Source organism: Sebastes umbrosus, chromosome 11 (genome assembly GCF_015220745.1).
Source record: "Sebastes umbrosus isolate fSebUmb1 chromosome 11, fSebUmb1.pri, whole genome shotgun sequence".
NCBI classification, from domain to species: domain Eukaryota; kingdom Metazoa; phylum Chordata; class Actinopteri; order Perciformes; family Sebastidae; genus Sebastes; species Sebastes umbrosus.
Genome location: NC_051279.1, coordinates 9,598,808 through 9,623,452, shown reverse-complemented (window position 1 = coordinate 9,623,452; position 24,645 = coordinate 9,598,808). Strand labels below are relative to the sequence as shown.

The 24,645-nt window shown below is 39.6% G+C and overlaps 1 protein-coding gene across 2 annotated transcripts in view; it reads right to left on the bottom strand.

Annotated features, from left to right (window-relative positions):
* Positions 1–1,987: 1,987 nt before the first annotated feature.
* The window catches only part of slc9a1a (solute carrier family 9 member A1a), a 41,776-nt gene continuing 19,118 nt past the window's right edge, over positions 1,988–24,645 (bottom strand). Inside the window, exons 4-13 of one of the 2 annotated variants that reach the window (XM_037785001.1) lie at positions 22,306–22,523; positions 19,882–20,084; positions 15,582–15,671; positions 12,396–12,466; positions 11,802–11,978; positions 9,988–10,114; positions 9,445–9,546; positions 8,016–8,097; positions 7,676–7,732; positions 1,988–6,421 (exon numbers count right to left, since the gene is read on the bottom strand). In XM_037785001.1, the coding sequence (XP_037640929.1) occupies positions 6,120–6,421; positions 7,676–7,732; positions 8,016–8,097; positions 9,445–9,546; positions 9,988–10,114; positions 11,802–11,978; positions 12,396–12,466; positions 15,582–15,671; positions 19,882–20,084; positions 22,306–22,523 (1,429 nt within the window). In that variant the 3' untranslated portion in view covers positions 1,988–6,119. The remainder of the gene's footprint in view (positions 6,422–7,675; positions 7,733–8,015; positions 8,098–9,444; positions 9,547–9,987; positions 10,115–11,801; positions 11,979–12,395; positions 12,467–15,581; positions 15,672–19,881; positions 20,085–22,305; positions 22,524–24,645) is intronic. The other variant, XM_037785002.1, reaches the window with a different exon arrangement.

Sequence of the window (24,645 nt, the reverse complement as noted above, 5' to 3'; positions counted from 1 at the left end):
TATAAACCCAACTCCTCCCTTAATGTTTTACTTTTGGGACTCATTCTGTTTTCAGAATGCTGAATGGTTTTATTTTAATTACATTGTGCAGCACTCCCCCTTCTGGCCAAATCAGGTTATTGCAGGTGTTTCAACCACCTTTGTTGATCTTGCAGTGAAGTTGTATGCACTTTCAACTTCCTCATATTATTGCTCAAGGGCACACCAGCGGGGGAAGATGCCAGCTTGTGTACAGTGCTGCAAAGTCAATAAGTACTGGGCTTTACAATTTTGACCTGAGTATTTCCATTTTATGCCACTTTATACTTCACTTCCACTACCTTTATCAGACAGCTGTAGTCACAAGTTTTAGATTACAATTTTAAAAACCTACAAGTACAAAAAATAGAATGCATAGTATATAAAATACAAAATAATACTTAGCCCATGGAAGGAAACTGAAAAACATGCTACTGAGCACAGGCTAGCTACAACATTATATTTGCACCTTTAAGTGACTTTGCAGAGTCACATTCACAAATAACGCATCAATAAATATAATCCGATTACATAATATATAGCACTATGAAAGGGGACATTCTTCATCATGAGTACCGTTGATACTTTATTTATCATAATACCTTTACCTTTCATTTTGACTGCAGGATTTTTACTTGTAACAGTAATTTTTACATTGTGATAATGCTACTTTTACTTAAAGGAATAGTTTGGTTGTTTTGAAGTGGGGTTGTATGAGGTTCTTATCCATAGTCAGTGTATTACCTACAGTAGATGACGGTCAGCACGGAGTTACCGCATGGAAGCAAAGCAATGTACTGCTGTGGACGGGGCTGGCAGCAAAACGTATTTTAGACATTTAAAAGAAAGGCCCACCTAAAAAAAAAAAAAAAGTCAATGTCAGTTTAAAGCTGCAGTTGGTAGAAATGGATCAAATATGATTAAAAAAAGATATCTTTATAAAACGGTCACTATATCCTGACAGTAGTGCATGAGTTGGGTAATTTGAAAAAAAACATGTGCCTCTGCGTCCTCCAGTGCTCCTAATGGCATCTGCAAGATTTCACAGACCGGAGGAAAACAACCAGTCAGAGCTGATCTGGAGTCTGCTGTCCATGAGAGCCAGCTGTCAATCACTTGCGAACTCTGACCAAGCGGTCAAACTAGGCAGCACTGATCAAATAGGAAGCCAATAGGAAGGCTCTCTTTCTGAAATGACCTGTGATTGGCCAAAGTCTCCCGTCACGGGCTAGATTTTTTTAAAGCCTGAAAACAGAGCCATGATGAAGTGCAGAAGTCTTTTCTCTCAGAGCATTTGAATTACAATATACATTGTTTGCCTACTAACGCCTTAAGTGTACACTATATTTAGAACATTTCCACCACATTACCTTGCCGTCAGACAGCCCTTTCCGACGGACAACTGAAGCCGCTGTACCTATTTATGCTCATGCCGAAGCCACCAGACTCCATTGAAAAAAAAAATTTAATTTTACTTTGCAGAACGGTAGACCAGCAACTCCAGTGTTCTGCGAGATAAAATTACTGTTTTTTTTCAATAGAGTCTGGTTGCTTTAGTGAGAGCATAGACGACAGCTTAAGTTACCTGTCGGAAACATAGACTGAATAGCTGTCTCATGGCAAAGTAAATGGGCGAAAATGTTTTAAATATAGCGTACACTTAAACTGATATTGATTTTTTTAGGTGGCTAAAATATGTTTTGCTGCTGGCCCTGTCCACAGCAGTACATTAATTTGGTTCCGTCACGTAACTCCTGTTTGTTTCTCCAAGTTGGGGGCGCGCTGACCGTCATCTACTGTAGGTAATACACCGACTATGGATAAGTACCTCATACAACGCCACTTCAAAACACCCAAACTATCCCTTTTAGTAAAGGATCTGATTATTTCTTTGCTTGTATTAACACAAGTAGTTGTTTGGTCGAACAAAAGATACATCTTTCCAAAATCATGAGACATGAACGCAGCATTGCTATAAAGTAAAACTTTAATTTTGGTATATAGTTTCTGACGTCTCTGGTTGTTAGTTTTACTGGTCATTACAGGAATGGAATGCTGAAAGCTAAAGATTAATCAACAAGAAAGTGCACACTTGTTATCTCTCTGACTCTGATTTGTACATCATTATAGTAAAATTCTAATACATATATTTTTTACATTTTTATATAGATATATTCCCATTTATGTGTATATAAAATAAAAAAAACCTCTTAATTATTGCAAAATTTAAATTTGCAAACTGCAAGTAATTGACCGACTCATAAATTCAAACACATGAAGATAAAGAAAAAAAATGAATAAAAGGGAAATGTAATCCACTCTTTCATCAAGTCATAGCATGGCGTTCACTAGGCTTTAAAAGCCCAGCTTCTCCTGCTTCAGGATTAAAACACACCCCTGTTTATAAGGCCCGTCATGGAGTACATTCCTTTTCCCTATGATGTGTCACCTGATAACCATGCACAATGTGTACACTACATTAAAGCCACTTATTGCTCTCTTTAACATCGGCGTTTCAAGATAAAGGTACAGCTTCGTTAAAGTGCTCGGTGTGGTGTAAAAACGGTGGAGAGCGATGAGGTAAACGAGGGAGGGAAACAGTCTTTCGGGTGGTGGAGTAGTAATGACACCCCAGGGTGATGACGTAAGTGTGTGCGTCATACTGCGATTACTATAATTGGAGTGTCAAATGTTCATCCGCAATGTTACCGTTACTGCTAGACCGGTCAAATCTTACAGTACTTAAAAGGTGAACATGAGATGGAAAGAAAACCCCACAGTGAAGCTTAAAAACATCTGTAAAGCACATGTATCCAGATAAAGCACTTGACAAGAGAAGCAAGGGATTTATATATCCCTGTTAAGCCAAAAACATCATCGTACAATAAAGCAGTTAAACAAATAAAGCACATAATAAAGCAAACAGATGAAAAGATAAAGCTGAAGTGAATGCTGGTGAGGCAACTGTGTTGATGTAGTTCAGTCCAACACATTCAATGCAAACAATGCTACAGCGCTGTAGTAAAACATCCAGTGTGGAAATTAAGCTCAGCAAGCATTCACTTGAACACACGAAGCGATTTAAATGTAAAGATTTGCATTTGTTTTGTGCGTCGATGCGGAACAAAGGCAAACATGAAGTGTACATATGACATTATAACATATGAATACAACGAAATAGGTTCTTCTGTAGGCTGTATGGCTTCAGATTAAGGTTTCCTGCACCAAACATTTCCCTCCGAGGTGTGAGAATGTTTGCCCATAAAGATGCATTTGGTTTGAAAAAGGAAAAAGTATGAAAATAGTGTTTCTTTTCTCTTTGAGAAATTAAAAGTCTTTGGGATAACATGATGGGATTTGATGTCTCATTTTTTTTTTTTTGATTTAAATTCTTTATATTTGATCAAGTTGAAAAATACATCTGTGCAGAGCATGATGCATATCCTCTTTGAGAGACGCCCCACTTTGCATTCACACGGTTTCATGTATTCACTAGTGGGAGCTTGTTTAGAAATTCATTACGTCGCTGTAACCTTCCTGAAACCTACTTATCAGTCTCCGCAGAGTAGTTAAGGGTTAAATGAGCAACAAACTGCCGTTAAATGAAAGAGCACCTGGGAGATGATATAGGAATATTCCCAACAGCGTCCCATTAAGCGACCATTCCCAGTTCTCAGGGCTTCTGTAGCTGCAGAAGTATAAATAAATGCATGAATTCAGTGCTGCCTGTAAATATTAAGCAGCCATAAAAGTGAGGGCTTGAAGACAGGGGGAAAAGTGCCGCATGTCATTTGGCTCGTCACTCGTGGGTTTTAAACAACCCTCCTCTCTTTGACCCCGTCCTTGTTGACATTTTCAGCGGCGCAACACTCCGTCACACACGCTGACATTTCAGACAGTAAATTGAATTTGGTCGAGACAGGGAAATGAGACTCTTTAAGGTTTGACCCTCTCCGTCTCTCAGCTGCAGTTATCCTTTTAGAAATTGGGAAGCAGGAACGACTGTGCAAGCACGCTCGTATTTGCACATTTATACACCCGGATTTACATGAGTGCATTTGTGCACAGGCAAAAATATCCTCTTACCCTTGCTATACTAACCATAGCAAGCCATTTTACAGATGCTTTAGGGAAGAAGAGTTAAGGGAAATGAACAGGTTCTTCTGCTGTAATGTGAGCCTCCTGGATGTAAGAGGATCAGGAAGGATTCAATGGTCAATAACACCTAGAAGACAGCCAGAAAACTGGAGCAGTGACTCACTCGGCACACTTTAGAGAAGGTTTGCTTTCCATAGTGAGTTCTTTGGATGGCCTGTATGGAGAAACGACTCTCTTTTTGCAGTGAAGTGATAATAATAATAGACTTGGGTGAAAGATTACTTGCGTGTTTACAATCTACTGGTTGTTGGCTGTGGCACATGAGATGTTCAGCTGGATATGAAACAGCAAATCATCACAACGACAACCTAAATGTCATATTCCATTTCACCGAGCGGCTGTGTAAAAAAGATGTGCTATGTATTTTACATCTGTACAACTGTATACAGTACAGTAGAGAATGACTTGCGATATCAACAACATACAAGACTACGTTTTCGTGCCAGCGGATAACTTTTTGCAGTCTCGCTCAGATGTGCAAAAACTCTTTGTGACCGTTTATTGTAATGCCCGTGTTTTGATTTCAGCTTTGCAGCGGTTTGCCTCAATGGATTTTAGGTTAACAAGATTACGAGACTTCCATTTTAAAGGGTATTCATAAATATAGGATATTATATTCAATTTACATATTTTACACATCTATACTGCATAGAATTACTTTTTTTTTTTTGCCACAACATGCCTACAGTCTAACAGTAGAGTTCAAGAGGGTGAAGAGGTGTAGATGGATTGTACAGACTGACCTTCACTTGTCGTGTAATAAGCTGAACAGCTTCTTGTAAAGGCCTGAAGAATGTAAATATGCATGTAAAAGAAAGTGATTATTTTGTTTTGATATATTAAAATCAGCTCATGTGGTGTAAAAGTTTAAAATATGAGAAAGGTGACTGTTAGATGGGCACTTATTCATTACATCAATATTAAGAGAGACAACTACGACTAACAACTAAACTCCTACTTGAGTGAGTTTTAAAGGGTGTTCTAAAATTGAGGTAAAACAGAAAACATCTACAGAGATGAAACATGACATGTGATTTAACTTCAGAAGACTCTGATGGGGAATCAAGCATTGATCGCTGACATCAAACCATCTGTGCTACATCACCACCGCCTGTCTCACAAGCTTCCCAAACACTCGGCTTTCACTCCACATTTGTAGGTCCTTTACGCAACAGTGAGGAATTTCCCAAGTCAACATAACTCCCTCCGCAGCCGACAGGACGAGGCCGCAGGTCTGTAAGCACGACTACAAACACTGGAACACATTCTGATGTTAGTACCCCTGAAATTAAAAATATGTCTTTCAAAAAAAGACAAAGATCAAAATGCACCAAGTGAAAAGTTTTGACATAAAATAAGGCAAAATATTTTGAAACTAGCTACACTCTAAAAGTTTGAATATCCAGCAATTTCAAGTGACAGAATGAAAGTGAGATATTAGATTAAAACATGCGCCTTAAACTCAAGCGCTATGTTTGAAAAAGAATGAAGCTTTGTCGATTAGATTTAGAACGAGAGGCCCAGCATGTCTCAAAGAACGTAGCTTTGAAGACAGAAAAATTCATGATCAAACTATGCAGTCATTAAAAAAGAAAAAACACTAAAGTAAAAATGACATTATCTGACACTAAAACAGTCCAAACCTTTGGTAATGCATAGTTCTTTCCTGAATGTCTCAGACTGTCAAACATGATCTCTTCACCATCTCTCAGATAGCAGCTGTTCCAATCTGGTCTAAAAAAAAATAAAGAGCAATGATAATAACAAACAAATGGCTCTTTTTTTTTCTTCTCATCTCCTTTTGCTTTTTGTTTCTGGTTTCGTACATCATTAGCAGTTTTGGCTTGAGAGATGTCTTAGAGCAGAGCAGTGAAGCAGCCCTCTCTCCTCTAATCGGTGAAAGCGGGCATGCAGCCTGACTCCTCCATATCCAGTCTGCCACGTCAAGGCAGGAAGGGTTCGTCCTCTTCCTCGTCTGCGCTGGGACCGGGGTCGCTCAGGCACCTCGTCAGCTTCTGCGGCTCTCCGCCTCCGTCTCCCTCTCCCTTGCCCGGTTTGTGAGGTCCACCCGGTCCAGAGGGAGGCTTCATCATCAGGCCCCGGTCCTCCTCCTCGTCCTGCTTCTGGCCGGCCCGTCTGAACTCATCCATCAGGTTGACGGAGTCTGGAGACTGAGGAGAGGCAAGGTCTACCTGGATGGTCGGCACGCTGTCTGACGACGGCTTCATGCTGTAGGCTTGTGGGTCTACAGGCAGGACAAGGGTGCATTATCAGGGAAGGAGCGTTACCATAAAAAGGGATTGAGTATTAATCCGTCATTCCATCGGCGTGCATGAACATACAACGTACAAGGGGGAGGAGAATGCGATCAACAAATACTAAAGTCAACAAAGCTATCAATGTACAATCACTGCACAAACTCGAGGCTTCAAGACCTTTCCAAATATTTCACAACACAACGAAAATAATGCAATGTCACAATGATTTATAATGCAACACATGCTGGAAATAATAGCTTTTAGCTAAGGCGAGGCACTACAGGCAAAGACATCGTTTTTCATGAACTGGTTATTTTGCTTCCATAACATGTCTTCTTTCAGACTAGTGGGAAGAAAATACACATTTAGGTGTTTATTTGACTACTTTGTCTATTTGTGTCTGTAGATTTCTCCTAGATTCACCAAAAGTTAGCATTAGATAATGCCTCATTTATGTATTTAAACATACAATTTCAGAAAATTTCAAAATATAATAGTCTTAATGTAAGTAATTAACTGGGGAAGTTTCATTGTGATATATATTAGTTCATTATTATTACTCTATTCACCTTTAAAATGTACAGATTTTTTAAATACTTATCTTTAAAAGCCATATTCTCAAAATGAGGTTTTTCATCAGACTGAGCCAAAAATCTCCAATTCAGTAGCTCTTACATCCACCAAACTTTCCAGTTTCATCCATGTCTATATTCTGAAGGTTTCTAGAGCAGTTTGTTCATAAAACTCTGAATCGTCAATAAAATAAAACCAGAATTTTGAACCTGATTTAATCCAATGTTCAGATTTCTGTTCTGGAAATTAATGCAAATTAGCACATATTTAATAAGATAATGCCTGATTTACATATTTAAACATAATATTTCAGAAAACTTGTAATACAAAAAAAAAAAATTCTTAGTGTCGGTAACCAACTGGGGAAGTTTCATGGTGATACCTAATAGTTAAAACGTTTACCCTATTCACCTGTAGTGTCTCCCCTTAAAACTTAGTATGAAAAAAACAAGCTGAAATTCCAACATACATCATGCTTGACTCTGATCTGGGCTTTGCTTCTTGGCTACAATAAATCATCCAAGTTTGGCCTCTCCACTCATGAGATCCCTTCGTTAGTGATGAATCATTAATGAATGTTAACAAGCAACATGATCGACACATGCATGTTAGGATCGCTGCCGGGTTATCACAACTAAAAATGAATCTTCTCTACACTCGCTACATACCTGGACAGATTTTGTTCCCTTTCTGCTGCTGAGCAGGTTTGAAATCAGTTTCTCTGCCTAAAATGAAACCACACACTGGTTTACATGCCGGCTGCCACATGCAAACATATTTCCATCAGCGGGGGAAATATCTACAGCTGCAGGTGTGAACAGTGCTTTTCAAAGTGTTTATTGTTTTGTGAAAGCGGCTTTGTGAGCCTATAACACAATATAATGTCTCGTCCCTGTGGGTTCAGTGATATTGTGAACGTTCTCCTATTGTTTCAAGTCGTACCTTTCAGTATGATGGTGGTGGCTATTGAGTGTTTAGTGTGACTGTGGCTATGATGGATGTGTTTACCTGAGGCCAGTCTGGCTCTACACATGGTCGGGGAGTCAGGCGGAGCAGCAGGCACCGTCAGGTAGTTATTCATGTCTTTTATCTGGGAAAACACAAGGATATTGTTTGTTTATGGCATGAGTTAAGCTTCGGCATGCTATCAAAATGTAATAGGTATATAATTTCACTTCTGTAAACATTCAGTATCATTAATATATACAGGAAATATACACTCTGCCTCATTGAATTGTTTGTAGTACAGCAGCCAAACTAAAACAGTTCAGTGATTCACCATCGATCAATGTCTCTGAGAAACTTCATTCAAATTATGTGTTGCTTTGGTAGTCTCTGCAGAACTCGTCTTGGGTCTACAGTGGCTTCTAGCACATTCAATTTACCCAAAACAAGAGTCTATTTTCATTATGTAATTACAGGCTGATAAAACGGAAGTTAGTGGTAGGGCCACTCAAGCGTGCGAATAAATCAGCCCCCATTTGTGTCGAGAAAATCCAGTTAGGAGACTGGAGGTGGACTCTAATTAGAAAACAAATCATAGTTTTGGCTGAATCATTTAACTGCTTGGTGGCCTGGTATGAAATGAGAAGAGCTGCTCTTCATCTGTTGCTTTTTTTGGGGTCTACTGTGTTTCTCCTGATTTTTTGCTTCCTGCAATATAACGTCTACTTTGTTATACACCAGATTGCATAACAGGCACACTGCAATGGGGCCAGTCGCATAAAAATAGACCTAGATTAAGTCATTTTTTATAGACACTTAAATTTACCTGTTGCATAAAGCTTCCAAATGAGATAATGTGAGACTGACTTAGATAGCCTGTCGCGCAATGCATCATGGGTTAAATAAGAAACTTCACAGCAGAGAATAAATGGCGGATGCAACAACGACATAAATCAAACGGTCATTAGAACCGTTAAAGATGTTCAGAAACAATTCAAGAATATGGTACTAAAATCCAAAAAAGCAATGGATAAACTATTGAAATATTCAGCAAAACATTTGCTAAAATAATGGGTAAACTGTTGAAATAATTAACTAATAATTAGCTAAAAGTAATGGATAAACAGCTGAAATAGTTCACTAAAAATGAGCTAAAAGTAATGGATAAAAGTCGAAATATTTAGCTAACTGACCTTCTAACAGATTGTTGCCATAGCAACAAAGCTTTCACCTCCGGCGTAGCCAGGGGGAAAAGTGCCTAACTTTCCTAATTCAAATTAAGTCATTCTTAATATTTATGCAACAGCCAGGCTTACTGTAATTAGACTAGTCTACGAAATGTCTTCTTTAGTGTTGACGAATCAACAGAATGTGTTTTGTTCGATAGGGCCGTGACCGAGTGTCAATAACATTCGACAAAGCAGCAAGCTGTGCTCAGCAGACTGATTCTTGATTTAAAAGCTGTTGCTCTCGCTGAGACTGATGATCATACCTTCTTCTCCAACTCAACCATCTTTTGCTTCTTGATAAGGAAGTCACCGAAGCCGTCCTCGAATGGGTCGGCCACCAGAGTGTGTCGGTTGTAGGAGCGCAGCTGAGAGAGAAAAGACACATAAAGCAACTCGGTTCAAGAGGACAATTTAATGATTAACAAATAAAAGTTAAAGTATATGGAAAAAAGGGAAGGTTCTGGCACTGTTTGTTTATCTCAAAGACCTGCAGAAGTAATGACAGAAATGCATGAGGACCACAAGGGAACTCATAACCTGTGGAAATCAATGAGAAGTGCTCTTCTGTGTCACTAACAATTAAAGTCAGTATTAGTCAATGTATGAGTAGAGCTACTGATTTAATTCCAACTCTGTAACAATCAATATACTATAGTCTAATACCACTTTGCTTATCGGTGCAAATCAATATGGATAGTGATATATTCTGAACTCCAGGTAATACAAGACAATACATCTTAAGCTGATACGAATAACATATACACGTGTAATAATGTGTCTTATTGTTCATAATATAGCAGTGTTACCCTCTGTCGTGTCCTCTGAAGGTTACTCCTGAGGATCTTCCTGATCTCCTCCTCTCGGCCTTTAGGCAGATTGGGCAGCGCTCTATCTGCAGGCTTGGCAGGAGGAGGCTTCTTGGGCTGGATGTTCCTGAAAAATATGTAGGAGAAAGTTTATCAGAGTTGGTGTACTACAGAAACATGCACACATCAGAAATCTGTCATGTTTTTTAATTGTTTTTTTACTGCCAATGTGTGGACAGGTTGTAACCTAACCTAAAAAATTAGACCTTCCACGACTTTCTGGGTTTCCTCTGCCCGCCTGTAGACTGCTTTAAATGTGAAGAATGTGGGACGTTTGCACGCTCGCGAGTGCCTGTATTTTCAGCTACGCTTCAGGGCTAACAGTGTGCAACCATAGCTAACGTTTGGTTAGAAATGGAGTCCACTAATGCAAACAAACGACCAGCCCCCATCACAACTCAGACTCCAACACAAACTCCTCGGAAGCACAAAAAAACAAAGTTATATCTGACGAAGCACGTCTTGCAAAATAGGAATGTGACCAATCGGGGAAAACTGGGATCAACATCGGCCTGGCCTTCGATTCATTCACCTTCTGGGTATCAAAACGGACCCCGCAAAATTCCTATTGGACAGATAAGCCAACATTCCTGCCAAGCATGTGAAATATATAATGATATTGTGGTTTTAGCTGTCAATCAATCTATGTAGTGCGAGCACAAGCGCGAGCAACAGGACGCTGACTGACGTTGACTTAACAGTCACAGATATCACCGTTAACAAACAATTTCAGATTGTTACATAGAGCCCCTTTAATTATTACCTATCTAATGATCAGTAACAGCTTGCGTAATTTGGATAGGCAATGTTAGAGCATTAGCTGTTTCTGTAACAGATAGTCAATATCGACAAAGTACGTGGCTTGTTAGCTGTAAAGTGATGTTATTACTGGCACTGCTGAATTCATTTAGCTGACGGGTCTGACCTTGTGTAGCCTTGGTTTGAGAGCAGTAGAGTGAATAAAGAAAATACAGTTAATTTCTATGGTGATCAAACTAATTCTGAACTCCAACAGTGTATCCAACGGTCTCCGTCTTTTACTTACATTCAGTAAAGAATGATTCATGCACTCACACTGGGTATTAAGACTGACCAACACTGACTACTTGATACTGCAGATAGGAAATTAATGAGGCCTGTGCAGCTGCTCACAGCAGGGTGATTTTAAAGGTTACAGCGTACAAGCATTCTGAGTAATGATAAGTTACGTCCATAATGTAATATATCACATATTAGTAATTACTTGCATTTGAAATGAATACGTTTTGGTTCACTCTCACTGCTCTCATAGCGTTGTTTAGGGTGAAAAAGCTATAATAACTACCTGTACACAAACTGTTCAGCACCCAAAAAGCAGACAGACACAGTTAGTGGATACCTGGTGAACATATTGGAGCATTTAAAGGCTAAAGAGCCAGATATTTCTCCTTAGGAGTTGATGGAGACCAAAATCAGAGCTAAAAGAGAGTGAATATTGGACTAACGTTCACCAGGCGGACACAAACATGACTCCAAATGAATAATAATGTTGCTCCGTAACTGCTGGATGTGTAAATAAGTAAATATTTGCTTACAATGAAGCCAAATCAACTTAAAAAGGTGATGACATCCCAGTGTTGTGTTCACAACCTGTTTCTGCTGCCCCCAAGTGGCCAAAGCAATAATTTATTGCAGGTTTAAGGACTTAAATTTGGGACAGTTTGCTATTCTGAGTGTGGTAACTGAAGACAGAGTGAGTGTCTACTTGTACTTACTGCATGGAAACGGTGGAAGGCACACTAGCTGGCATCTTGACTCCCCCTCCGCTCTCCACCAGCTCAATGGCCTGTTTAAACTCCATCTTGTGGTAGAAGGCGATGAGCTGTGGCTCCTTGGAGCGTTCGCCTGCAATCAGGCACTTCTTCACATATTTCTTGTTGAAGCGGTTCAGTCTGAGAGGAGGAAATGAGTTACAGATGAAAACAGAGACAACAGAAAAAGAACAGCCGTGGGAGTGAGAACAGGACAGACAGAGAGATGTGAGAGGTTTGAAACACGGTGCACATTAGAGGAAAAGAAAAGTGGTTACATGAGGGAATGAATCAGCATAATTCCTCATTTATAACCACAGTTAATGTGTATTCTCTTTAAGGTTAAATCAATTAGCTGATTATGACAGAGTATTGACCAATCACAATTTCTCTCAAATATTTACTTGCTTTCTTAATTTGGGCTCGGCTAACTTGTGATGAGCATTTGTCGTCATTTTTGACATTTAATGTTAAATGATTTATCATTAATGCAAATAATGCAGTCCATATTGTCTGATGACTACAAGAATTTGGTGTCAGATAACTGTAAATCCATACTTGTCCTTCCAGTGGTGGTGTCCATAGTGTCCACAAATGTCCTCAATTCCAGTCAGTAGGTGGTCGAGGAACTGGGGACAAAAAGAGGCAGAAAATGATGTTTTAAAAAGGAGACCGACAAAGAGACAAACTAACAAACAAAAAATGACTGAATCAGACTTTCAATCTGACCATCCACCTTCTCTGTGGAGTATTTTAATTTATTATAAAACAGACTTAGTTCACAGGCATATGACATTTTGTACCTATATCTAATATACACGACTATGCAGGGGCTCATGTTATATCTGTTGTAGTACAATGTCATTTAGAGCAATTTAATTGGTCAAAGACAGATTTTTTTTAATGTTGCTTTAACTTTTTCCAGTGTCTGTATGTACAGTACACAACTTGGAGGCCAAATGTGATTTTTTGTTAAATAAATAATAATAATAATAATAATACAATTCTTTTTACAGCACTTCTCAAAACAGATGTTACAAAGTGCTTCACAAGACAATAAAAGCAGATAAATAAAGTAAAAAATAAGATAACTGTTAAAACAGAAAATATCAATTGTAATAAAGCAGTACACACACACATATATATACATATATATATACATACATAAATGTGCATAAATATATATATATATATACATATGTATATATATATATGTGTATATATATATATATATATATATATATATACACATATGTATATACATATGTATATATATATACATATATATATACATATATATATATATATAAACATACATACATAAATATATACATACATACATACATATATATATATATACACACACACATAAATGTGTATAACTATATACATGCATACACAAACAGGTGTGTACATACATATATATACCCATACACACAGGCTCTGTACACATGCTTCACCACAGAAAAATGCATATACATATACAGACATATAACATTGGGACCTTATAAGAATGCCATCCAAAAAAAATGTGTTTTCAATAGTTTTTTAAAAGTGGATACAGATTTAGATGATCGAATCTCTACAGGAAGTGCATTCCAGAGTTTGGGAGCCCTGACGGCAAAAGCATGATCCCCTCTAGTCACAAAATTAGACCTGGGAGCAGCAAGAAGTAGTCGGTGTATAGACTATCATTTATGATGAACAACGTTTTTAACTGTGATTACAGGTACACTCCACCACAGACATTACTCAGCTGCATCTTGCACCTTTTGCTGCACCACAGCCACCATTCCTCACAGTAAAAACACCCTCCCAGCCAACATCATTATCAACAACAGCAGGTGATGACAAGCTTCAAAATGGAAGACGTGGGAGAAAACCAGCAGCAGCAGCAGCAGCAGCAGCCAGGTGACTGATCGGACAGCGTTTATTAACAGTGGCTGAACGGCTGCTCACAGAACCAGACAAATGTACCGATGCAGTTGTTGTTCACACTGCAGCCGGCCGCAGGTCACCCTGGTGCTCTGACTCAGCCTGCAGATGACAGTCTGACAGGCAGCGTTGCTATGGGAACACATCATTAAGCAGAGCCACAGAATCTACTTCTGCTTTGTGAGAAGAGACGGATTTATGTAAAGACTGCGCTGCGCTGCGGGGGTGGGGGTGAAAAAGTGGCAACACTATGAAAAGTCAATATACAAATATTTAATGATATCTGTTCTTCTGGTTACACTGGCTCATAAGCCCTATTTGCAAGGGACAAGTATTAGCAGGGGACCTCATATGATTCAGAAATTATCCCCAACAGCTGTGTTTTGTGCGGCGCATTTGCATGGGGAAGTCTGTATTTTACTCAAATTCACTGACATTATCCCCCGGGATGTGATGTCAGGCTCTGCGTAACATCCGCTTATATTAAAATTATTATACTATATAATATTTTTTTAATATTATAAATATTATTATAGGCTATTATATAGGCCTATTTATGTTAATATAATATTCACAAAAACCCGTGTCAATTGGTCTCCATGCTGTGTATCCTAACCCCCCAAAAAAACACGCACGGGACTAGTATTATCGCAGACGTCCTCCGCAATTATTACAAATCACTAGAGGTCCCCAGTGCGAATAGGGTTAAAGATGCATTCTTCTTTTACTACAAACATCTCGACCCTGGAGCTTCTCCTTTCACCAGTTTACTGTATGTCTGTTTATCTTTCGAGTAATGGAACCAGTACACATGTTGCTGTTTGTGCGCTAAAAAGGACTCAGACTCAATTTTTACGCTTTTAATATATCATGATCCATACATGATAGTAGTTTATCACCTATATAGTGATACCATTGTCATTGTGAGCAACATATCTTAAATCGCACAGTGTATTGTCATGTCATTTCCACCCCAATTATTAAAATACAGCAAGTTAAATCACTAAAAAAGGTGCTTGAAAGGATCTGCTGCATCTTTTTAACAGGTGGGACAGCAACGTCACCTGGCCGCTTGCCAAAATAAATTTCACAGCCTCCAAACAGTGTGACAGTTTCCTCCTCAGCCAGCTCTGTTGACTCCAACCACTGGGGCTTTACAGCAGAGGAGAAGCCATTAGGACAGCGTGCTCTTCTAACCTTGAACACTGGAGACTTACTGCAAAGCCCCAGAGAGGAACTGTGTGTGTGCATGCATGTGTTTATCAGAGCTGTATTAATAGCTTTAAAACACTGAGGGATTGTGGAGCACGGTGGTCGCTCATGAATGTGTTTGAGTACCGAAAACTGTGGCTACAAGACGCTGTGTGTGTGTGAGACAGTGTGTTCTAGTTCTATTTAACTAAATTGGTAAAATGTTATTAATTGGGGAAACAAAACTGTCATTTTCTTTCAATAATCTTTGGATTGACCTTCACTGTGCTGTACCAGTACACTGTGCAGTAAAGTATATGAGATGAAGTTCCACTGCACAGCCAGTAGGTGGAAGCAGCACTCAAGATTTGACGACCTAATCGGCCTCAGAGGCTTATTACTAGAAAAAGGATGTCACATTTTACATAACTACTACTGAAAGGAATGTATAGAATCACATTAATGTATTGTCTCGTGGTTCAAAACATTTCAAACCATTTCATTTCGTATCAGCTGCATACCAAAAGGCTCTGGGTTATTAATATGTATAAACTCAATCAAGAAGTCATCAGCTTGTGATCATGAAGGCTGAGGATAGGTGTAGGGGAAAGGTCTTACCTGCGTGTGGATTTCCTCATTAATCGTCCGCTTGGCCTCCTGTTTCTTCTTCACTGCCAGCAGCTCCACCAGGGGTTTGATGGTCATGCCCTGCAACAGGGATGAGAGGAACAAAACATTATTCATTATTCACCTCCCGACCTTAGCTAAAGACAGAAATAGGCTCTTATCGCCAAACTCTACAGGATGCAGGAGTGAAACGAGAAGGTTTAAATTGGTTTTATAATCTTTCTGTGTGGTTTATAATGCCCTGGTTTATAATGCCATTAAAGATATCATCAAACGGAGCCACCGTGCTTTCGTTTTCATTCATTGAAGTCAAGCATCAGCTCAGTAGTATCACACTTCACTAGCTGGCACATTTCCCCATATTTTGCAAAGGCAGATTAACAAACACAGCAGGTCTTTTCACAACAACCCCGTTGATCTTGTTACTGTAAATCTCTCACCACTTTAGAGAGTGATGACATGTGGAGAGTTTCAGATTTCACCTTCAAAGATCGAAATCTTTAACAAACCCGCAAATCCACATCCTACAAGATAAACTGTGAAATCCGTCAGACATTCTTTGAAGTATACATGTGGGTAAGATGTGGTAGGAGAAAGGCAATGAGATATTTCTTGCGAGAACAAATTCAGCTCAAGAGAAATCCTGAACTGATAAAATGTTGATGTTCTGCGTACACAGAGAGTGATGTATTTTCAATTACAGCAAAGCAACGTGTTATCTTTATATCAGTAAGCTGTTAGCACAGGGTTGTTATATGTGAATGTGAAATGTGATTGTAAACACAACTGATAAGAGCGTGCAACAACAAAAACTACTTTAATTGAGTGTGTTTGTTCCTGTGTAAATGGTTGTAAAGCAACAACTGGGGGGGTTTTCGAACACTCTCATATTTATAAGCAAACAACTCAGATGAAAAGATAAAAAACATATTTATCTATTCCTCTTCCTCTTTCATTCTGGCACCAAAGCTTCTTTATATTTACTTTTATTTGAGATAGCTGAAAATGTGTCTGAAACCAAACTCTATTGTAGTTTTACTAGAAGCATTCATGTGTAATCACGTGGTCTATTTCTGGTCAGTTATCAACAGAAAGAAAGAACAGAAACCTACTACAGAATGGCTCCAGGAACGCAAAATCAAACATCAGTCTGATGTTTGGTTACTGTTGGATTATAACCAGTAGTGTTTGAGTGTGTGTGAGTGTTTGTTGTCGTGCCTGTGTGCACCTAAAAGCTGGAGCGTATCATTATGCTTCTTAAAGAGATTAAGTCGGCCATCTGGTTAACTGTAATAGTCTAAAGTGGATGACAGCATATTCCTGCTCTTTAATAATACCCAGTCCTGCTACCAGGCATGCATGCAAAGGAACTAGTGCTGTCAAAATTGACCACTGGTTTGAATATTTGTTCTAAAAAAACACATAGGTTCGAACTATTCAAATATCTTTATTGCCAGTATGTCCATGACACTGTGTCCTAACTGGCTGTGAGCTATGCAGCACTGCGCAGCGAATCGTTTTGAGCTGAACTTTTGTCGGACGCCCTGTTTCTATTTATTCCTGTTGCTCGCTTTGAAAGTGCTGCAATGGACGAGGAACGGCTGAAGTTGGACTGAGGAGTTATCCATACGATACCTCCTCATTTCACAGTAAAAACCTAAGTAAGGCTGCAGCTGGCGGGAGGGAGATTGCCAGGGAGCTGAAAGTTTCCTACTTGCTGTTGGCTATATTATAAGTCATTTCCGGTAAATGTCACAATATTAAACATGTGTTTCCTGTTTAAAAAGTACAAACGTTGGAAGATAGCAAATACTACTCACTCATCTTTTAAAGGAGCAATATGTAGGACTAACAGCCAGCGTTTTAAAATGGGTACTGCAGTCCAAATTGAAAACATTGGAGCCGTGGCCCGTCTGTTCTTCCGGTTTGACTGATAGCAGTTAGTGTGTGATAGCATCACAGCGGTAGCCTCTGGCCAGCAGCAGTGGTGGAACCACTTCACCGGCTGTGTGACTCAAATACTCGCTGCCTTGATAACCCAGCTGCAAACGGACCAGAGAGATGTGCAGAGTCTTTTCAGGTGAGGTAGAGTCTAACGTTATCTCTGTTGATCCAGTGCGTTTGCTTGCTTCCATGGCTGCAGAAGGCTGTGTTTGTATGCCAATTTGTTTCATATGTGGCAACGGGGTGTTGAAATGGGCAATTTCAAAAGGTGAACAAACTGTCTGTAGCATCGTTGTCAGAAAAGCCAGTATTTCAATTCAGCATGTTTCCTCAATCTCTGATGAAATATATAACAAATCGGTCCTTTAAGTGGTTACGTCACCAGTCTGGACTCGAGCACACAGCTGATAGGTTCGTGGTTTGTTTATATGATGTAACATAACGCTTGCTGTTAGGACACAATGTCACTGTCTCTGTAGCCGTGTTCTCTCCATCATTACAGTTGTTGAATTATTCCTTGTTCAGCTTGACATAACGTTACATGTTATTTTCAGTTAATGAAAGTGACGTTGTGTGACTCCTGTCATGTGCTGCATTGGCGCGTGCGAGGCAGACAACCATGGTAGCGTTGCTTTTTCAAATACCATTTTTTTAAATATTAAAATATATATCCATATTTAGAATATTCGTTGACAGCCCTTAAAGGAACCTACACTTTTACCACCTCATGCTTATTTCAATTCAACCACACAAAACATGACAAGGATATCCAATGACTACACTTATTCCTTCACCCTAAACAAGGGGAAGGTTAATATTTTGTGATTATTCTTGAACTATTATCCATGAATGTTTGAATCCCACTTGAGGTCAAATAATTTAATAAAATGCTAGAATGGAGCGATGAATCATCCAGAGGCATCAAAGATAACTTGCATGATGAACCACAGAATCATCCGTAGTCTGTATCATACCTCCGTTTTGCTGTGGGGGAAATATAGTCTCTTACATTCTCTCTTCTAGGACTGGATAATGAATAAAATGATGAATCTCTTTTCCAACCTAACATTACTCTGGCAATGTTTTATAAATAAATTGTCTGAATTCCATGTAATCATACGAAATAGTTACAATAACCAATGACACCTAAGCAGACGTTTCAACAAGCCAATCAGCCTACAAGCAAGTCCAGAAATCCAGAATCTTAACTGGTCGTTACTGTATTTCAGTATTCAGAAGTAAGCCAACGCAAGACAGGAAATATCCTCTATTAGGATATTTAAACAACAGCTACTCTTACATTCATCACTATCAAGTAAATCTGACAGTTTATCATGATAAAGATCTGCACTTCATATCTCCTGGACTTACTCTGTTCCAAATAAAAATAAACACTCGATCCCCACTCACAGTCATGTTTTTAAAATAACTCCACATTGCAGGTGAAAGTGGTCTCTCTGCCCTCTCCCTCCCGGTCTGCATCTGTCTCAGACTGCCAGTGCTGAGTCCAGCAGCATCAATAAAACATGTTTCTGATCTCGCCTCTGAGGAGAGAGAACACGGCTTGGGGGTTTTATTTTAGCTGCTTCCATTCTGCGTCTAATTCTCATCCAAGAATCTTCCTACAGTTTCACCAGGAGACTGGTCTATCTGACGGGATAATATATATATAGATATGATGCAGTTCACAGTGCTTAAAATGGACAACACATAATTCTTTATCTTGCCTTCATGTAATGTTTTTGTTAGTTGTGTTGATAGAAATGTGTCTCTACATAAACCATATTTTGTATTCCTTCGGCATATGTTTTACATTTGATGCATGAATTAGCCCACCTGCCTGTCAGCGTACTTCAAAGTAGAAGCTGAAATTACATTTTCCCAAACCAGCTGGAGTTGTTTACTTCAACCAAAAAGAACCAAGAAAGTCTGATCACTTGATGTGACATCAAGTGGATCTTTTTTCTAGGCAGAGTAGCAAACAGACCTCCTGCAAATACATGAGCGTTCCTTTGATGTTCCATCCTCAGCATGACCAGTGAGATTAACAACATTGAAATGAATGGTTGCGAATGAAACGTTTGTTCTGAGATAGATTGGTTTTGTTTGTGTACCGGTCCAGAAGCGGAAATTCAAACTAGTCCTACTAGGCAAATATACTGTAATGTTTTCACTGCAAGTTAAGAGTCAAAGCGAAGGAATCTCTTTGCAAAGTGCATTGACTGTGGTCATAATGACATCCTATAATAGGGGTAAGACATAAGGTAGGCTACAAAACAATAAGCCAGGCCGAACGACATGTTTTCTCCTTCTAAAGTCAGGTTAGACCAAAATAGGACAACCGTACCTGAACAAAGACAGTGAAGAAGATAACGGTGATGATGGCAGTGAGGAACATCTCTCTCATGGGAAAGTGTTCCTTTTTCAGCAGGAAGCCGAGGGAGAAGGCGATGGCCCCTCGTAGGCCACCGTAGGCCACAATGAACTGGTCCTTGGTCGTCAGCTTGACGATGCGGAACTTGTTGATGATGAAGGTCAGACCAACTACACCTAGGAAGGACAACGTAATGAGAGAGTGAGGTTAGTGACTTTGTGTGCATGTTACAGACCTAGGTCAAATAGTAGTCTTTCTAGCCTTTGAAATGCCAGTGCTTGCTGATAAGTTAATATGATAACAAGAAAGTATATCAATGTCAAAATAATACACTTTGTCATGTAATTTTTACGATTTTTCAATGTGCTTTTCCCCATCTTTCACACAGCCATGGTTTTCATTATTACAACTATAAAAAACAGCTTACTAAAACTTGACACTTGCTTGATATGGCTAGTCCATCACAGTGACAATCATATCTGCTTTTGCCTCAAAAAGCATGCGTTGGTAATGCAATGCCACCCTTTAAAATCAATCTGTACTTGCAGACCTGATGTCACTTTAATGGACTGCCCTTTACCAGCAAAGTCTGCTATTTGAATTTAATATCCCATTGAAGTAAATGGAAACCTATTGCTGCCTGGAAGAAACACAATTCAAAACACTTAAGCATAAAATGCAAAAGATATGCGATTTATAGTAAACAACCAAAAACATCGGAATGGCCCTTTGACTGACAGGACACGCACAACTGGAACTGTTTTTCATCACAAGATCTCATGTTACGCAAGTCAGATGTGCATGTTTACCAATTGCGACAATTCTGTCACAGGCAGCATGTTTGTGTTTGCAAAGTTGGCTCACAGCCTCATCAGCTCTTAAAGGGACAGTTTCAGGGTTCTGAGGGTTGTATGAGATACTTATCCATAGCCAGTGTAAAACCTACAGTAGATGACGATTGGCACGCCCCCAGCTTGGAGAAGCAGACAGGAGTTATTGCAGGGAAGCAAAGCACTGTACAGCTGTGGAAATGTATTTTAGCCATCTAAAAGAAAGGCTCACCTAAATAAATCAATATCAACTTAAGTGTATGCTATATTTAGAATATGTTCACCGCTGGTTTACCTTGCCTTGAGACAGCTATACAGTCTGTTTCCGACGGGGAACTGAAGCCGTTATCTATGCTCTCGCCAAAGCAACCAGACTCCATTGAAAAAAACCTCCAGTAATTTTACCTCGCAGAACATGAAGCTGCTGGTCTACCGGTGCCTCGATCGGTTAGTTTGTTTGTGTCATTGTGTGACTTTGGTTAGTTTGGATTCACCAAACTTACACAATAACACAAACAAACTAACCGATCGAAGCAGGGGTAGACTAGCGACACTCGTATTCTGCGAGGTAAAATTAGAGTTTTTTTCAATGGAGTCTGGTGGCTTTGGTGAGAGCATAGATGGATACAACGGCTTCAGTTCCCCGTCGGAAAGGGCTGTCTGACAGCAAGGTAAAGCTGTGAATATATTCTAAATATAGCGTACACTTAAACTGATATTGATTTTTTAGGTGGCTAAAATACGTTTTGCTGCCGGCCCCGTCCGCAGCAGTACATTGCTTTGGTTCTGTGCGTTAACTCCTTTCTGCTTCTCCAAACTGGGGGCGTGCCGGCTATCATCTACTGTAGGTAATACACTGACTATGGATAAGTGCATTATACAACCCCACTTCATAACACCCAAACTATCCCTTTAAGGCTTAGAATGTCAAATGAAGAACTCAATATTGCACGACTGAGGACACCTCATCATTCTTTCACTTTCAGTCTCTCTCTCTCAGAGAACATTAATAAATCTAGTATGACAAATCATCAACAGAAGGACTCGTGGCAGCCTGAAGTCAACACGGAAATCCTCAGCGGCACTTCCTCTCACACGCTGACAGCTGTGCGATGGCGACATTTACTCCTGTCAGTTTTTCCCAGTTCCCTTTTTGAGAAAAAGGTCTTTCACACACACATCCTTTTTGTGTAAATGTCAACTCACTTCAAAGTGTACTGTAATACATTTCTCTCCTTTGAAAATAAATACTAGGCAACTTTATTTTTGTTGCTCTTTTTGATTTGCATTTAAGCCCTGTTGATGACAAATCTGTTAACTCAAAAGCACTTCAAGCTGAAATCTGAATTGACCGTTTCATGCAAAGATTTATCGATAAAAATCAACCACATCATGAAAGAGATCTTGCACGTATTAACACAAAACCCCACAATATAACAAACTAACTGCCCTTCCTCTGTTGCAGATTAACCGTTTCCCCATCATACAGTATTGCTACACCCCCCCAGCATGGGAACCACTACATTTATTTTGAAGAAGTTGTGTGAATCACTGCAGTAGAGCTGACCTATGACCCGTGCCACCAGACACAGAATGACAGTGACGGTGACGAAGGTCCAGTTCCAGTCGTGAGGTCCGTCCACCGTGGCCACACCGAGAAAGATGAAGATTAGAGTCTCGCTGACGCTGCTCCACATTTTTAGGAAGTACTTGATGGTGGTGTGGGACTTGTGAGATATGTTGGCCTCCACATAGGGCCGCATCACTGCTCCACATGCTATTAACCTGGAAGGAGAAGAGACAAACATTTGCTCAGAGGATATATACATTTTAGGAAACATATTTTCATAGATATCATGTTTGCAAATTTGTTGTAAATGCTGGGATGTTTGTCATCCAAAATGAAACACTTTTGAACATGATTAAGTTAAGATTAATCTATAAATGTTAAAGGGACAGTGTGTAGGATTTGGCGACATCTATAGAATGTGGTTGCAGATTGCAACCAACTGAGTACCCCTCTGCTCACTCCTCCCTTTCCTAGACGGTAACGTGAGCCGTTGAGTTCACAAGCTTGTCGGAGAACAGGTGATTATACACTAATGAAAACATAGTTATGATTACTATATTCCATTTCTGCTGATCGAGCCCCCGAAATTATACACACTGTTCCTTTAAAGGGAAACGCCACCTTAGAAGAAGTGGTGGTTTTAATTGAATCGTCAGCAACAGTAACGCCAGAGTTTTCCACTAAAGGAGTGCTGTAGATAGCTTGAGTTCCACACTGATTTTTGAAACATGTGACGCAAACAAAGCTGTCTCTCTCCCTGTCTGCTGACCACTTCTCTATTCCATTCTGGTGTCATGCAATGTTTCTATGTGAAAAATGTAGAGGCCAGCCAGAAAATGAACGCCATACATGCCCCATAAGCCACAGCAGCAGCTGCTCAACATTCACCCACCCATTCCTCCTCCTTCATGTCAATATTGGTTTGGTTTTCAAGGCTTTAGGGAAACGATGAAAGGAAGTCACACTAGTAAGCTCTTTCACTTCTTTATAAACACCTTGACTAATCTAGTTTTTGATGCGAGGTGCAAGAGGACAGCCACGGGCTTTGGAAGAGACTGTCCTTGAATCTACACATCCTTCGGCCCTGACTCAGAGAGGAGACTCAGTACATCATCACTTCCTGCCTGGAACATCAATAACTCCCAGCACCTTAACCAGAAAATGGAGTGAAACGAGCTGATGAGAAATGGCACCTCAGAGAATGTTGGGATGCCAATAAATTAAGGCTTGGCTTAGGTGATGTTGGATCGGATTAATTCATTATATCACTGGTTATACAGAGTGGATCTGCCACGATGTATACATGAGATACTGTCATAGGGCAATGACTGAAATAGATCTCCCCTGCAGTGGCAAGGTTGTATATAGACCATGACACCTCATCACTGAGGGAAGATCCACATACTATAAACATGTGATGCCAGAGGGACGTCCCTGAAACAGCTGGAGTATCTCACAGATACAAAAGAGAACACATGACACACTAGATACTCAACTTAGTAGCACACAGGGTAGGCGAAGGCACCAAAACTACCAGTCTTAGGGATTCTAGGACTAACTATGCTGACAATACATGGTGTCTCTGTTATAACAGGCTTTAAAGACGTCTACTGAATGCATACGCTACATATGCAAAAGAAAGTAATTAGGACTTGTCCTCTGGGAACCATGCATGTACACAATTTCATTCCAATCCTTCCAATAGTTGCTGAGATACACACCACTAGTAGACTATGGTTAACTGCAGTCTATTACTTTGGGCAAATATGACACAAAGTTACTTTTATAAAACTGACAGTTAATCTTTGAAAAAAAAAATGTTCCTCTGCCTCCTCCTAGTGCTCCTAATGGCATTTGCAAGTTTTTACTGCACCCAAATCTGAACAACCGAGCTGGAGCCTTGCGTCTCTGAACAACTGTCAATCACTCGTGAACTCCGATCAAGCGGTCAAACTAGGCAGTGCTGATCAAATGTGAATCAATATTCTGTTACTGTAATGCCTATTTCTCTCCTCACATGTTTTCAGAAACATATTGTAGTGTACAGTTTAGCTGTACAATGAGAAAGTTTGTGACCTGGCTGCCATATTGAAAACAGTCGAGCCAAAACCAGGCACCGCCCACCGGGCGGAGCAAACTTTCTAATTTTCAGCTATACAGTGCACTACAATCATGCGATTAATCGCGATTAAATATTTTAATCGATTGACAGCCCTAGTAAAAACAGAAAATGATTAACCTTACTTGCACATCACAAGGAAAATTGTACAATGAAATGTATACAAAAAAGTGTTGGCAAAGTGACGTTTGAGTTGTACAGAAATAAAACATTGAATA